The sequence below is a fragment of the Coffea arabica genome, chromosome 2c, assembly GCF_036785885.1.
Source record: "Coffea arabica cultivar ET-39 chromosome 2c, Coffea Arabica ET-39 HiFi, whole genome shotgun sequence".
NCBI classification, from domain to species: Eukaryota; Viridiplantae; Streptophyta; class Magnoliopsida; order Gentianales; family Rubiaceae; genus Coffea; species Coffea arabica.
Window position 1 is genome coordinate 11,146,197 of NC_092312.1, and position 17,144 is coordinate 11,163,340.

General features: G+C 39.3%; 1 protein-coding gene across 1 annotated transcript; it reads left to right on the plus strand.

Annotated features, from left to right (window-relative positions):
• Window positions 1-11,602: 11,602 nt before the first annotated feature.
• Window positions 11,603-12,046, plus strand: LOC113725942 (uncharacterized). The gene has a single exon (XM_027249392.2). It carries the CDS (start codon window positions 11,603-11,605, stop codon window positions 12,044-12,046), a length of 444 nt encoding a protein of 147 aa, XP_027105193.2.
• The last annotated feature ends 5,098 nt before the right edge of the window (window positions 12,047-17,144 follow it).

Consider the following 17,144-nt stretch of genomic DNA (forward strand, 5'->3'; position numbering starts at 1 on the left):
TCTATTCTGTAGCTCATGCTCTGTGTCGTGTGTGAGGCCCCAGTCCGTTCGTAATCTGATATGAGGGTTATTCGTTAATCGGTGGGGTGGAATTCGGGTTTTAAGGCTAAGGAGAAAAACCCTAACCTCGGTTAAGGTTGAAAACCCTAGTTTATTTTATTAGAAGGTTTAAGTGGGGTTTTTATTTATCGCCCGTCTTTTCTACATTTTTTTCTTTATTAGAACTTTCCCCAAATAATTCTTATGAGTAAATATAGGTTTTAGATGATTTTTCTAGTATCGGTTAGTTTTTGAAAAATTAAGAATATATAACGGACGTGGGATCCGCTAGTGCGAAAAGTTCCGAAAAATTCGGCCAATTAGGTTAAGTTCCGGACACTGGGTGAAATTTATCGGGTGTTAAGAGATAAGTAGAGGTTGTGATGTGATTGATGTGAGAGAGAAAAAGGATAGAGATGCTTTAAATGGAGTGACAAGTGTCACTATCTCATTGGTTGGACTTGTGGGACAACTATTCACCTTTTTGACTTTTTACCATTTAGTTAAAATATCTCAAAAAACTATCAAAAATTCACTCTTTCCTCCTCCCTCTTGGTCGGCCATCTTGAGCAAAGAAGAAAGAAAACTCTTCCAATTTCTAGCTTCCATCTAGCTCAAATCTTCCAAAACAATCACATAAACTTGTTTCTACTCCATAAAATCTCTTCATTAGGTGTTATTTAGTAGTTTGGTGAAGTGTTTGGAGAAGCTAAGGTGTCAAGCAACTCTCTCTCTCTTGTTTTACTAGACAGTGGTTAGTTAGGCGGAGCCGGTGGGGCCCACTACTAGCGAACACGCGCGAAGCGATTTTGTTTTAGTACTACTTTTGGTATTTTGGGTAAGTATTCAGGCCGCTCTTGTGTGTTCGTTGCTTATGTGTTTCGATTTGTATGAAAATGGTACCTAGGCGAGGGTGTACTTTATCGCACTCGATCTAGACCCTAATTTGCGCACATATCTGTACATGACTTGTGTATATAAGCAATTTTGGAACTAAAACCCTTGAGCTTGTGGCTTAGGGTAACTTTTGAATAATTTTGTGCAATTTGTGAGTTTGGGGCTGATCTCAATACCTCGAGGGACTATTCGGCCGGTTAGGGCTTGGTCGAAGTCAGTCCAGCTTGGATTGAGGTCACCAAGTTTGTGAATCCGGTTCACCGAGTTGTGAACCAAGTTTGTGACCCGAGCTTGTGACTCAAGCTCAAGTTTGTGATTTCGTTCGTCCGGGCAAGTTTGTGAGGTGACTGGCCAGTGAGGGTGATAAGGTGTCCGGTGGGTGTACAAGTGAAGTTCTACGGACCTTATTTATGGTCGACGGAGTGTCGACAGGAGATCACGCATGGCAAATGACTTGGCTTTGGAGCCATATGTATCCTTATCATGTGATGTTATTTTTCTGCTTTTGCTTTACTCCTACTGTGTAAATGTGGTTACGTGAAATTTACGTTTTTACCCCTGTTTACTTACTAAACTTCTAACTTACCCCGTTTCCTTTGTTTTCCTTAGCAGGGGACGACGCGGGGAACCTTGGGACTCTGCCGTTAGTATAGTTAGGTCTCGTTTGTAATAGTTGGACAGTTAGGATGTTTGTTTTTGTTTTGGTGGTTTGTATAAGGACCCTCCTTAGGGTCTACCTTCTACTGGTTGTTGTTATAGTATATTAGAGAGGTTTGACTTGATGCTTTTGAAGATGTAAATAGAACTTTTGGTGGTTGTATATATTATACATAGTTCTCTTTTGATTTAATATCGTTTTATTAGTTTTGTGTTTCGAGTCCTGACGCGAGTTAGGCAGGCGTCCCGCCGATACCCTAAGGTTCGCCCTTGAGAGAAGCGGGGGCGTCACAGTTGGTATCAGAGCGCCTAGGTTAGAGGATTTGGGCAATTGTGAGACATACGTGATTGGTTCATTAGGATTACGTGATTCTCTTTAAGTTGAATGATATATTTTAAGTTGAAATGACGGTTAACTAACGAATTAATGTTTGCAGGTATGGATCCGGGCAGTTCTAGCGGCGTGGGACCGGAATCAAGACCTCCGAGTGGGAGGGGCTCGGATGACCGGGTGCTGTGTAAGCGGGCGATCCGCTATCGGAGGAGGCTTGGGGAGCCATACATTTTGTATTCTCCCTTCGGCCAGGTGTCGCGCCGACCCTGTGCGTGCTGGTATACCTATAGCTATCCTGACGAGATTGTCTTGGCGATGGATGACGAGCGTTGTCACCTAGACCAGACGGTCGAGACTTTAAGGGCGCAGCTGGAGGAGGCTAGAGAGTTTAGCCGCTGGCAGGCGTTGCGCGTTAGGGACCTGGAGCGGGATCTCCGAGACACACACCAGCACCTCTTCGCTATGAAGAGGCAGCTCAGGGAGAGGGCCCGGAGTATCACGTTTGATTGTGGGGTCTTACTAGACATGGCCGCGGAGGCACCCCCACGAGTTATCGGGCTAGAGCAGATAGGTGAGATAGGTACTTTAGGTTCCGTAGGGAACCGGGGCCCTAGGGGAGGCGTTTAGGGTCGCTTTCGTATTTTGATTAGCTGGCAGCTTACTTTTGTTAGAACTGGCCTGGCTAATTTCTTTTGTTATCTGGTTGGCTGACTAGATTTTTGGAGCTGGAGTGCTCGTGTGTATATTGAGTTTTGACCCGACTGGAGGTCGGGTAATTTATATATCTTTTGGTGTGACTTTGAAAATAAATGTATATATTCGAGTATTATCTTTTGCACCTATCCTTTGCGTGCCTTTCGTGTATCTGTTTTGTGTTTTTGTTTTGTTTCTAGTTTGAATACTAAGCACACGTTATGCTTGGATCAATAGACTTTTGGCATTTAAATGGCCTCCGGTACTCGAGGTAGAGGTAGAAGGCGAGGACGAAACCCTGAAATGGAACATGAATAAGAGCCAGACTAAGTAGCTACAGCCATCCAGCGAATGGCTGACTTAATGGAACGTATGGTTGACCAACAGGGTCAGGGCCATGGGAATGCTGCTGGAAACTCGAGAAATAATCCGGGCAATCACGAGGGAGAGGACCGTGCTTTAGAACGGTTCCAAAAATTCGCACCCCCCAAGTTTGTAGGTGGATCTAACCCTGATCTAGCAGAAAAGTGGATGGACCGTATGCTAGATATATTTGCCGCACTTAGGTATTCGGAGGAGCGGCAGATATCTTTTGCTGTTTTCCAATTTGAGGGGGCCGCTCGAGCCTGGTGGAATGTGATCAGAGCTAAGTAGGAGCGGGAACAGACCCCCTGGACATGGATCAACTTTACCCGAGAGTTTAATGAAAAATATTTACCTCCCATCATACAAGAGAAACGGGAAGATGATTTTATCCGCTTGCGTCAAGGGACACTTAGTGTAGCGGAGTACGAGACCCAATTCACAAAACTCTCCCGTTTTGCCCCGGAGTTAGTGTTAACGGAGCGAAAACGAATCCGCCGCTTCGTTCAAGGTTTAAATGTGAAGATCCAGGAGGCACTTGCAGCTGCTCAGTTGGACACGTTTGGCCAGGCACTAGAAAAAGCACAGCGGATTGAGACAGTTAGGGGACAGGTAAAATTCTTTCATGAGAGGAAACGAAAACAACTCGATTCGAGCCATTTGGTGACTGGACAGAGCTCGCAAAATGAGTCACCTTCTAAGAAGAGTCAAGGAACATATGGTCTTCGACCCGCAGGAACCCTAAACCAAGGTAAATTTGGAAGAGGAGGACGAGTAGGGCAAGAGCCCCAGAGGAGTGCCCAGCGTGGAGGGCCAAGTGCGGGCATTAAGCCAATTTGTGGTTTCTGTGGGGCCAATCACACTAACGAAAACTGTTGGAAGAACAGTTCGATCCGAAGATGCTATAAGTGTGGTAGTGCGGAACACCTGATCGCCCAGTGCCCTAAGTTACAAAAGAAGAAACCTAAGCGACCGACTGAAGGGACTACAGCTAAGCCGTCAAATGCAGGGAAAAATCGACTCAAAGGGCCAACTAGAGTCTATGTAATGGGTCAACCTGAAGTGACTAATCTTTCGGCGGGTTACGAAGGTACGCTTTGACCAAAGAATTAATTTTGAGGACGAAATTGTCCTAAGTGGGGGAGATTGTGAGGCCCCAGTCCGTTCGTAAGCTGATATGAGGGTTATTCGTTAATCGGTGGGGTGAAATTCGGGTTTTAAGGCTAAGGAGAAAAACCCTAACCTCGGTTAAGGTTGAAAACCCTAGTTTATTTTATTAGAAGGTTTAAGTGGGATTTTTTTTTTATCGCCCTCCTTTTCTACATTTTTTTCTTTATTAGAACTTTTCCCAGATAATTCTTATGAGTAAATATAGGTTTTAGATGATTTTTCTAGTATCGGTTAGTTTTTGAAAAATTAAGGATATATAATGGACGTGAGACCCGCTAGTGCGAAAAGTTCGAAAAAATTCGGCCAATTAGGTTAAGTTCCGGACATTGGGTGAAATTTATCGGGTGTTAAGAGATAAGTAGAGGTTGTGATGTGATTGATGTAAGAGAGAAAAAGGATAGAGATGCTTTAAATGGAGTGACAAGTGTCACTATCTCATTGGTTGGACTTGTTGGACAACTATTCACCTTTTTGACTTTTTACCATTTAGTTAAAATATCTCAAAAAACTACCAAAAATTCACTCTTTCCTCCTCCCTCTTGGTCGGCCATCTTGAGCAAAGAAGAAAGAAAACTCTTCCAATTTCTAACTTCCATCTAACTCAAATCTTTCAAAACAATCACATAAACTTGTTTCTACTCCATAAAATCTCTTCATTAGGTGTTATTTAGTAGTTTGATAAAGTGTTTGGAGAAGCTAAGGTGTCAAGCAACTCTCTCTCTCTTGCTTTACTAGACAGTGGTGAGTTAGGCGGAGCCGGTGGGGCCCACTACTAGCGAACACGTGCGAAACGATTTTGTTTTAGTACTACTTTTGGTATTTTGGGTAAGTATTCAGGCCGCTCTTGTGTGTTCGTTGCTTATGTGTTTCGATTTGTATGAAAAGGGTACCTAGGCGAGGGTGTACTTTATCGCACTCGATCTAAACCCTAATTTGCGCACATATCTGTACATGGCTTGTGTATATAAGCAATTTTGGAACTAAAACCCTTGAACTTGTGGCTTAGGGTAACTTTTGAATAATTTTGTACAATTTGTGAGTTTGGGGCTGATCTCAATACCTCGAGGGACTATTCGGCCGGTTAGGGCTTGGTCGAAGTCAGTCCAACTTGGATTGAGGTCACCAAGTTTGTAAATCCGGTTCACCGAGTTGTGAACCAAGTTTGTGACCCGAGCTTGTGACTCAAGTTCAAGTTTGTAATTTCGTTCGCCCAGGCAAGTTTGTGAGGTGACTGGCCAGTGAGGGTGATAAGGTGTCCGGTAGGTGTACAAGTGAAGTTCTACGGACCTTATTTATGGTCGACGGAGTGTCGACAGGAGATCACGCATGGCAAATGACTTGGCTTTGGAGCCATATGTATCCTTATCATGTGATGTTATTTTTCTGCTTTTGCTTTACTCCTACTGTGTAAATGTGGTTACATGAAATTTACGTTTTTACCCCTGTTTACTTACTAAGCTTCTAACTTACCCCGTTTCCTTTGTTTTCCTTAGCAGGGGACGACGCGGGGAACTTTGGGACTCTGCCGTTAGTATAGTTAGGTCTCGTTTGTAATAGTTGGACAGTTAGAATGTTTATTTTTGTTTTGGTGGTTTGTATAAGGACCTTCCTTAGGGTCTACCTTCTACTGGTTGTTGTTATAGTATATTAGAGAGGTTTGACTTGATGCTTTTGAAGATGTAAATAGAACTTTTGGTGCTTGTATATATTATACACAGTTTTCTTTTGGTTTAATATCGTTTTATTAGTTTTGTGTTTCGAGTCCTGGCACGAGCTAGACAGGCGTCCCGCCGATACCCTAGGGTTCGCCCTTGGGAGAAGCGGGGGCGTCACATCGTGGAAGTAGAGTTGGAGATACATTCCTGAACCATGATGAGGAATCAGTTGATTAATGAAATGGTAAGTCTGTCCTTGAATCTTGAAAGTGTAGATTCCATTATTTCTTTTGCAGAGCGTTTTGTCGTAGTGAACACCAAAGGAGGTAAAAGCAAACATATTGTTATATGTTCTAACATATGTACGAAAACAAATTGCCTCCTGTGTCTCAGCAGTGAAGAGCTCAACAAGAACACTCGGTAATTTGTTGTCATGGAGAACAACAGAACCATCAGAGCAGCAGAAGTTAGCTGTTTCAGAATGGAATTTTTGTGCATGACAATACTGACATTCTTCTTTTGGAGGTAACTTATATGACTTGTCAGGTATGCAACTAAGCGCGTCAATGCCTTGTAGGACTCTATTACCTATAAATTAAAAATGACAAGTTGTTATGTTGAATGTTTAGCTAGTTCGAAATAGAGCAGGATACTGATCAATGGTACAGGTATTTGGAAAATATCAAAGGGGAAAATTATACTGCTTTTTGGTGGAATCAGAAAAGAAGAATAATAATTTACAACCTTTTGATGCATTAGATTTTCTCCTTGAGTGTTTGGCCGGACAATGTCTTGTAGAATGTTTGGTTGTATAAATAAAACATAGGTTAATAATTAATCCAAAAAAAATGAGGCGCTAGGTAGTTGTATAGGTGATTAAGGAAGGTGAAGATTGAAAATATTCGGAGTCAAAAGCTTAGCTTTAAGTAAAAGAAGAGCATAGTACCTCGACTCTTAGTCTGTTTAGCAGTATGCTCTGTAGCTGCATTGGACGTGCTACTGTTATTCGGTGGAGTTACAGTAGGCCTCGTAGATAACGATATTGATTGTTCTATTAAGAATAAGCATAGAGAAAGTGACTAAATCATGTCGGGAATTATAGTATTTTGTAAGCAGAGTTGGTGAGATAATCAAATATGTGCAACCTGATACTTCCTGGAGGCTTTGAGAGAGGAAGTTGTAACAACCAGGGCATAGTCGGCGTTCATCTAATGTATATGTATACAAAATAAATAAAGACTAATATTTGTTGTAAATAGATTCAACGGTATATGATGTAAAAAAAATATAAACAGTAGAAAAGAATAACAAACCTGACCAATGGAAACCAGAGTTTCCAGAGCATCGGTACTTATCATTCGACTTTGTATTCGAGCAGGATCCTAATTGTAAATCACAAGTGTATGGTACACAATACAAATGTAATAATAAATGCTAAAAAGTTAAACCATGGAACATAAAAGTAATTAATACCTCTTTCATAGCTAGAGAAAATAGTGATATATTTTTTAGACTTGTCATTGTCGTTTGATTCGGGCACATCCATGGCTGAAAATAGTAATCAGCAGTGAATAATGTAGATATGAGAATAAGTAAAAGATAACATTGTAAAATTCGAAGGATGAGTTAGACGTACGTTTGTATGTTAATATACCTTTTGCATTGCTCTTAACCGGCTCTTGAATGACTAATCCAGAAGTAGATGGCACTTCAGCAAATAAGATATTCTTTGCAGCAAAAGTGGCACATTCCATTTTGTTGAGACTTTCTGGAGATGATACTTCAGCACATAGTATGCTGTTTGTAGCAGAAGTGGAACTAAGGTGTTTTTTAGGAATCTCTGCCTCTTGAGTCGACAGGCAGTCGGTAGTCATAGTAGCACTTAACTCAGTAGCAGGAGCAGTATGCATAGTTCCTTTAATATGCTCTGATGCATCAGCACCAAAAGATAAGCGCATCTTTTTTCTATGATAAGCCTCTCTCTGCTTCTGTCGACGGAGTTCCCTTTTTTTTGCCAAACGATTCTGTTCTTCTTCAACTTTTGCTTGGTCACAATGAAGACGAAAAGTCTCCCCAAGAAGCGATTTTTCAGCGCGTTTCAATTGTTCAGGAGCAGAGAGCGCTAAAAAATTATTTAATTTCCTTTTCTGATACGCCTCTCTTTGTTTGGCCAAACGAATTTCCCTTTCTCTAGGAGAGAGCGCAGCGTATTGTTTTCTTAATTTTTCATTACGTTGTTTCTTTTTTTCAGTTATTGGATCAACAGTATCAATAACAAACTTGGAGAAGCTCATTGTATTGGACAGCAAGAGTCATATAGGCAATAAAGGAAAATGCAACATCTAGTAATCCAAAACTAATAAGACATTCATTCATTCATTTAATAAACAGAAGAATGACGAAAATAAGCATGCATATAAAACCGAACCTGCAACTGGCGAGCAAACTTAACGGATAACAACCAGTCGATGGAGTTGCAGATATAAGAAGCAGGAAAGGACAAAGTTAGCAAACGAAGTTGGAAGTCGACAAAACAAAGAAAGAGGAAGTTGTTTAAGAGGTGGAAGCTGTTTAAAAGCTGCAAAGAAGAAAATGGAAGGCGATGAATAAAACATGCAACAAGAATACAATCATTATATACTCGAAGAGAAATAGAGTGATTACCTTCTTCGACCAAAGAAAGGACAGACGGCAGAAAACTAAAACTCCAGTTGGAAAGCAAAAAAAAGGATGCAGCGACACAAATGCAATTTCAAAGATATCAGTATGTTAATGGGTTATGACACAAAACCACCATCTATCTATATCTATATGATATATGAGATATGAGAGATGGGAGACAATGAGCTTTCTGGAACAAAGAAACAAACGATCTTTTCCTTTGCATGGCAACAGACAGATGCCTCCATTTAAAATCTTTCCCTCTGCATGGCAACAGACAGATGCCTCCAACAGACAGATGCCTCCATTTGAAATCTTTCCCTCTGCATGGTAACAGACAGATGGCTCTATTTTAAATTTTGTTTCACCAACAAAACTAATGAACCTTGGATTGCACATACTCCAACCATCTAGATACCTCCATTTAAAATCTTTCACTCTGCATGGCAACAGACAGATGCCTCCATCTGAAATCTTTCCCTCTGCATAGCAACAGACAGATGGCTCTCTTTTAAATTTTGTTTCACCAACAAAGCTAATGAACCTTGGATTGCACACACTCCAACTATCTGACTGTAATCCGATAAAAGAAAGTAGATGAAACTTAACGAAGCAAATGAAACTGATGCCCCTTTTTTTCTCAAATTTTCCTCACAAACAAAGCAGATGAAATTGCAAGGCGAAAACTGCGGCAAAGAGGAAAATCCAACTACTTCTTATATATGTGTATAGATATACTCCCTCCCTTTTTTTATAACTGACGTTTAAGGTTTTGCACACCAGTTAAGAAAAATTTTTCATTGCTTAAATTTGTACACTACTTTCCTTTTGTACTCTCATTAATTACTAGGGTTGGTACAAAGAGAGAAGCAATAATTACTAGGAGTAGTAATTAAGAACCCTGTATTGGAAAAGAGAGATAAAAAAGTAAAATTGTGAAAAAATAATTAATACTGTATGGGGATAATAAAATGACAGATAAAAGTACACTAGAGTAAATTTCTTAAATGTCAGTTATTAAAAAAAAGGGAGGAAGTACGTACATACACACACTCTCAAATAAGATTCAAGTCGAGATAACCGTCACCTTCGAGTCTTTAATGGCAACTAGCTGCCAGCAATCTATTGAGGTTACCGAGGGATCTCATGTTAATTTGCACCTCATGATAATAAAGTACTGTGAGAGAAAAAAATTGTCATCTTCGGTAGCCAAAGAAAAAGAGTAGGATTCATACCATTATAGTCTATAGTTTTGCCTTGGTCTGCAGTATTACGATGCATGAGTGCATGAATACATTATAGACCATTCAAACAAGTAATGACCCTGGAACTTGGAAGCGTCTGCCCCTGCATCACTTCACCTTTTATATTAAGTAACATAAATATATGTATGCTATCTACATCTCACTGCAGTTCAAAAGAAATTTCTGGTTCAAAGAACCAAGACGAGTAGTCAAGTTACCACCTGTTGTTGTTGTTGTTGTCTTTTTCCCCTCTTCTGTTTTTGGTTCAATTGAGATTCTCAGAGTGCTGATATTTGTCTCGTGGAATGTTATGAATAGATTAGAAGTCATAAGCACAAAAATGGGTGCTTAGACATATTATTGAGTAAAGATATATGATCAATCTAAAGTTTCATGAAATGTGATTTCTTCGACAACTAGCATGTCCTAATTAATCTCACTTAGAACTAGCTGCTACAAATGTAACGAAGGTGACTTGTGGGGTTCGATTCATTTTGCGTAACAAATTAGAAGTGAATAGTGACTTGCCATTCTTGGATTTTATTGCGAATTCAAAAAAATGCTCAATCAGATTAATCTCATCATGGGAGAGTATTCAGTTGGACGATACGATGATAGGAATTATAAGTAACATGTAACGTTACGCAACAAAACCTATGTTTAGGAATCCATAGCAACTTTAGTCTTTTGTTCAAGAAAACGTTTTACTAGTAAGGAATGCAAGGGGCGAAAGTTAGAGGAAAACAAAATCCAGACAATGAACCGAACCCTCAATCCTCATTTCTAAGAACAGTGAACGAAAGAATCGACCGTCCAATACCAATGAAATTTCCATAAAGGTCCGTTCTACACTTTTGGATGATAAATAACAACGCATCCTTCCACTAGCGCACACTTAGACCACGCCCACCACCAATCCAAATGTCCCAGCCGCAAGTAGTCCCTCTTGTGTCAAAAGTCTATTGGATCATATCCAAACAACGCGCAGCACAACAGGCAGTAGTGAAAAGGAATTGGAAATATCCAACAAATGTCAACGTATTTATTGGCATAATGGTTTCTTTACAGGAATGTGCAATAACTAATGCATCCCTTCTCCAACCTACCCTTCATTGACGCACACATGGTCACACTGCCAATTCGAGGTTGGTCCGAACAAGTACGATTGGTGCGTGTGTCTGTCTTCAATTAGCACTATAAGATTTAATGTACAAAGTGCGACTAGCAGCGAATTATGCAATATCAATACTAAATTCAGCGATTTTACGTTTTTGAATGCTCATTTCTTAACCACTATCAATTTTATATTTTTCATACACGAGTTTGTACATATTTGTTAGAGATCAAATCTCTTATTCTGCATTTTCAAAATTTAGAATATTTTAAAAAATTTTATTAGCAGGTGCTAGACGTTCGTCCGGATTAACAGTGATTCAATTTCCTTCAAATTTCTTTCTTGATCCCTTTGAATCCCCTTTCCTAGTATAGAGTAAGAATAAATATAGAATACAATTTATCGTATCTAACTAGAAAAAAAAAAAAAAAGAGTTGGTATTTTTTTGTACATCAATTCTTACGGCAAATACACCAGACTCAACACAATATGGCACCAAATTGGTATTTGCACCAAGTGCCCACAGTCATACACGCACAGATGCACACAGCTCATGCACGGAAAAACTGGCAATAGCCAAAGAACTCCCCCCCCAACTGCCATCCACTTGTTAGCTTTCTTGCTCTCCCCCATCTTAAATGCTTGCCTTTTTAACTCCTTTTACTACTTAAATGTTCTTCTCCTTATTGTTGTCTTCCAACTCCTTGAAGCTGAACAGCTTATAACGTCAAATTCAAAAAATCCCACAAAACAAGAAACCTCTCTCCTCAAAATCATGAATTCCATAGCTGCCACCTCTGTCATCCTAGCCATCTTCTTCATTCTCGCGGCCTCCTCTTCCTCCGCGGTCCGACCCGACCCGAATCACGCCACTGATGAAAAGCCCCACCAGAGCCAGAGCAAAGGTGGGGGTGGTGATGACAGCGGTGAGTATGGAGGGTTCTTCGGACCCGGAGGTGGGTTCAACATACCCGGGTTCGGAACTGTTGGTGGAGGGTACGGAGCCGGGTATGGAGGTCCGAGCGGAGGGTACGGCAGAGGTGGCATCATAAGGCCAACTGTTGTGTGCAAGGAAAAAGGCCCCTGCTACAAGAAGAAGCTGATTTGTCCCGCCAAGTGCTTCAGCTCATTCAGCCGATCTGGAAAAGGGTACGGCGCCGGTGGCGGTGGCGGTGGCTGCACCATGGATTGCAAGAAGAACTGTGTTGCCTATTGTTAAGCACATAAAGCTGGTGGCTCCTCTATGGTTGGGTTGGGCTCGGCGTTCTTGGTTACTACTACGACTACTAAACTAGAAAATGGTATGGTGGCTGCTTTTGATGCAACTCCTATTGAGTTTTCTATAGTTACAGAAGTATTTTAAGTATTACTATGAATATATAAAGAAAAAACGCCATGTGATGTAACTTATGGTATTGTTACTTGGTGTAATGTGTGAGCTTAATTATGCAGCCAATGAGATATTGTGAGGTATTATGGTAATTTGGGTGTGAATTTGGTCCTTTTTTTTTTGGGGTGATTTATGCTTGACAATTTTAATTCTTGAAGATTTAATTTGACCTGTGAGGATGAAGTGATGATCGAGATTAGCTGTTGGGTGTTTGGTCTAGTTCTTGGTTCACTCATCTTTTCTTGATTTTGTAACAAGTTTAATGGTTACATGGATGGAATACAAGGCATCTCCTGCTATGCATTGGCGGTGTGGTGTTGTTGACTTGTTATTTTCATAGCTAATTTTCGATCGGGTCATGATATTAACCACCAACTCTCCAATTTTAAGATAGATAGACTACAAAAGACCGGTGAGATCTTTATTGCGGGGGTATCCTCTCCAAACCCTGATTTGGGTTATGTTTATCCGCGTTCCAGGAAGGATCGTCACCGACTCCACTTCTTCTGTTATCCAATGGATAATTTGGAAACTTTCAAAACTGAAAATCCTACAAGAGAAAGAGGATTATCGCCTGATCCCAGAACAAACCAGACGATTTCTGCTTTCCTGATGCCATCGTTCTTTAGATTTAGAAATAGCTCTTTTAGCTCTGTATAAACAAATCAAGACCTCGTCCACCCCTACAAATTTAACAGAAGTAATCCAACGTATTATCATTAACAGCATCATCACCAATAGCTCCATGCCGTTCCATACTTTGATTGAGTGCAAAGCTGTGATGGATCCACCGTTGTGTGCCAGAGGGTGCGGTTTCCATGGAAGCCCAGCTACCGAAAATCTGTGTTCAAAGTGCTACAGAGGTCATCTCAAAGAAAAGGAAAAAGAAGCTGCAGAAGCAGCAGCAGCCAAGAATTTTGTCCTTGCTTTGCCTGTTCCTTTAGCAAGAGTTGGTTCTACGGTTTGTGGTACTACTGATAATAAAAGAGCTGTTAATTGTTATAGTTAATTGCGATGGATAAATCTTCTTGTTCATGTCAAGATCTGTGATCTAGTAGCTGCAATATGGGCGTTCTTTGCGGCTGAATTTCGCTGCTAACGTGTGTAGGGGAACCAGATCGTTTGCATTTCAATCTAGATTACGTTACCAAACTAGGAAACGATGATGACTTTTGGACTCCAAACTCTCTCTCCAATCTTGCGCCAAGCAGAGCATAAGATCATTCTAGACTATCCATCGTATATTTTATCGTGGCAATATGAAGAGTCCATGTAATGGTAGAACAAAACGAGTATGTTTTGACTACTTGAATACTTTTTATGTTTGTTTTCTTTTTCTGAAGAAGTTGGGATTGACAAGAAGAAGAAAAGGGAAATTTTGAGTCTTAATAGAAAAGAAAAATAAAAGAACGACGACAAGAAGAAGAGAGAAGCTGCCAAGAATGGAACTTTGCTTTGGTGTATCTAACGGACGGTAGCATTTATTATGTAAAGATGGGAAATTACTTATTGACATCTTTTAACTTTTTGTGCGTTTTGGCATTGTAACTAAAAGCACGGTCCGTTTAACTAAAAAAGCACATCACTCTCTGTTCCTCTCTCTGTGTTAGACCAAACAAATGATTCTGCCTACTAATGAGTGAGTGCGAGGAATATTGAACAATAGAATGATCAAGAATTAGTTTTCTTTTTCCTTGGGGAAAATAGTAAAAATTAAATGGAGAAAGTATCTAAACACAAACGTCATAATAAATGTGAATCTATAATACTCCCTCCGTCCCATTTTGTTAGTCTTGGTTTTTTTTCCACACAGATTAAGAAAGTGTAATTAATTTGATTGGAAACATAAATTTAGATTATTAATTTCCTAAAATACCCTTATGCTAATCACGAAGAGTGCCAATTAATATCAGTTACAGCTAATGGGTTAGTATTGGAAAAGCTCAATGTATTCAATGTAGTGGGTTAGTATTTAATAACAATGTATTAATAACAAGATATTTAATAAGGGTATTTTAGACAATTTGAAAGATTACTACATTTCTTAATGGGAAAGTGGACTACAATTTGGGACAGACTAAAAAAGAAAACAAGACTATCAAAGTGGGACGGAGGGAGTATGTATTTTTTGATCTTTTTTCATCGGGATAATTTGTGTGATTTCATCGGGATAATCCATGTACATTTTTCTATAAAAGTTCCAGAAAATAACAATCCAAAATATCCGGAAATTTATAGTCTCTGCAATCCATGTTCGTATAATATTGTGCGCAAACGGAATACAAGCTGTTTCAAGGGGGGAAAGCATCAATGATTGGAGTCTTGGAGAGTCACACTCAGTGTAGACATAATTTGGGAAAAAAAAAAATATTTTGCGTCACAAATTCCAATCACTTTTTTATCTCGCATACATCATATCACAAAAAGTGCTACGATAATTATCTCAAATAAATCGTCCAAATAAACTCTTATCCAAACAAACTAGAAAGTCAGCACTACCATTTAGTTTATTATATAAGAAGCTCCCCAAATTGACAACAAAACAAACCACACATTTATTTATAGGCAAATGCTGATGAAGAATCCAAGGAAGGGATAAGATCATCAACCGTCCCTGAATCATATTATTATATGCCGAAGATAATCTTTTTGACTTGCACGTTGTATGTACCATCTTGATTGGTTTCTATGGTTTCCTAAAAGTTTATCATCACAAGATTGTCAATCATTCACGGCTAAAATGGCGCTATTGCTTGACATGGGCCGCCAGCACAAAGACTTGTAGACGTCGCATTTCCCCAAGAAACGCGTTTTCTTGTTAGAGAGTACAAAGAATTTTGCGTCGAAATTGTTCCGCCACTGGCCAGTGCCCACCGTAAGTTGCCTATTTCTACCGGCGACGGTCTGCGTTACCGCCTTGTTTGTATTCGCATTTCTCTGCTACTGTCTCCCCTTGGTTGTATGATTATCCTGTTATTTATAAAAATTTATATCACAGATATGTTTTTCAATCATTTTGTTGTCTCGCATGTATCAAATTTTTTTTTTTTTAAAAAAAGTGCTACATCGTTATTTTAAAACAATTTTCAAACACTCTCTGTATAAGGACCATATTTAGTAAAATACAGGACGGGAGTAATATGAGACATTTTACATACTACATCAAATCTTTTTCAAATGTATACTTAAAAATTCGACGTAAAAGTATGTGCTTGGCAAAATTACGCATATAAATTTGTACGTAAAGAATATGAATATATTTGAAAGTTACAGACCGAAAAATGCAAACAAATTTACTACAGCTTTCAAAAACTAAGCTACATTTATACTAGTTTTAAATTCATTATTTCTCATGACTCAGAAGTATATCATTATCCTCGTTCAAATTTTAAATTTCTGCATAAATGCCGAAGTATAATTTGTGAAGTAGACTATGTTAAAAATTTATTACGAGTTTGATACAATTAATTGAAAAGTACAAATATTTTTGAAATGTACAAAATATGGACGTGTTTTGGAGGATATGGACGAACGTGTATTGGGTAAGTATAATATTAGTATTTATTAATTGAACTAAACTCAATTATATTCCTACACTTGCAATGAAAAAACATAGGAATAAATACATAAAAATAATTACTGATGACCTATTGCAGAAAATTAGGATTACTATCGAGTTAAGTCAAATTCGAGTAATGTGCTGGCAGTACTGCACGAATTCTACTCAAATGAAAATGCTTGAACTCGAACTCGAGTTTGTTGAGTTCTTCAAAGTTAAACTCGAGCTGAAATGGAGCTTCTTTTATCCTATTCAAGCTCAAGCTCAAACTTAACCAAATTGAGCTCAATCGAGATTTCAAACTTGAATTTTTTTTTCGAGTAAATTTCATAATTTTATTATTAATAATTAAAAATTATATTATAAATACACTAGCTGATAACACTTGACAAATACTCGAGATTTAATTTTTTTTACTTGAACTCAACTCGATAACTTTATCAAATAGTTTGAACTCGATTCAAACACGATCAACATCGAGCTTGAGTCGAATCATTAACCAAGCTATTCACATGCCCAAGTCGAGTAGTTTGATTAATTTATACCCCGACAGAAAATCATGCTAATGCATGGTAAAGCCTCTCGATCATGACATTGTGCCCATGTCTACACCAATCTCATGTGACTTATCGTGAAATGTTGCGCATGGTACACCTGTGTTTTATGTCTGTCTGTTGACTAAAATACTCCATTAATGTCCTTTTGCATTGGCGTATCCCCATCATTACCATCACAACCAACCTCCGCAACTACTGGATTATACTCTGCACGGAGTGTGTATTATTATGGGCAAAAGGTCCCAATTCTGGACACAGCTATTCATGATTATCGGCGGATTGACGCACTTTAAATCGATTCCCATCCATCTTCCAAACAATCACCATCCCCGCAACCATTCTCCAGTCTCCACTTTTTTTCATACACCATTGCGGTATCAAATCAACTCAACTCGTTTTGCCACTCACTTTCTCCTGCTTTCGTGGTCGTTACAAGCTTTGATTCAACTCATTTGCAAATGTTCACTTGCATTGCTATCTCTCCTGCTCTCTGAAATTGCCTCAACTCCAACCTTCAATACTCCCGACAGAATGAATCAGAGGCCCATAAACTTCAAGCGCCTAGATTTAGTCACGCCCTTGCAGTTTGGCAGGATAAACATGCAATGTGCTCAAGGTACCTAAACACAGTCAGCAATCAAAGCTTGTGGCAGCAATCAAAGCTTGTACCTAAACCAGAGGGCGAAAATGCTGCAACTTAAAGCTACTGCGTTAAACAATCAGGTATGACAATCTGTTGTCAGCAGTTTAGATGCACCCTTAAAGGGGCATTATGAAAGCAACCTTTCTCTAGCAAAAGTCAATAACAAAC

Bases quoted from the DNA above. Each gene is read 5' to 3' on its own strand.
- LOC113725942 (XM_027249392.2), top strand. From the start codon at position 11,603: ATGAATTCCATAGCTGCCACCTCTGTCATCCTAGCCATCTTCTTCATT.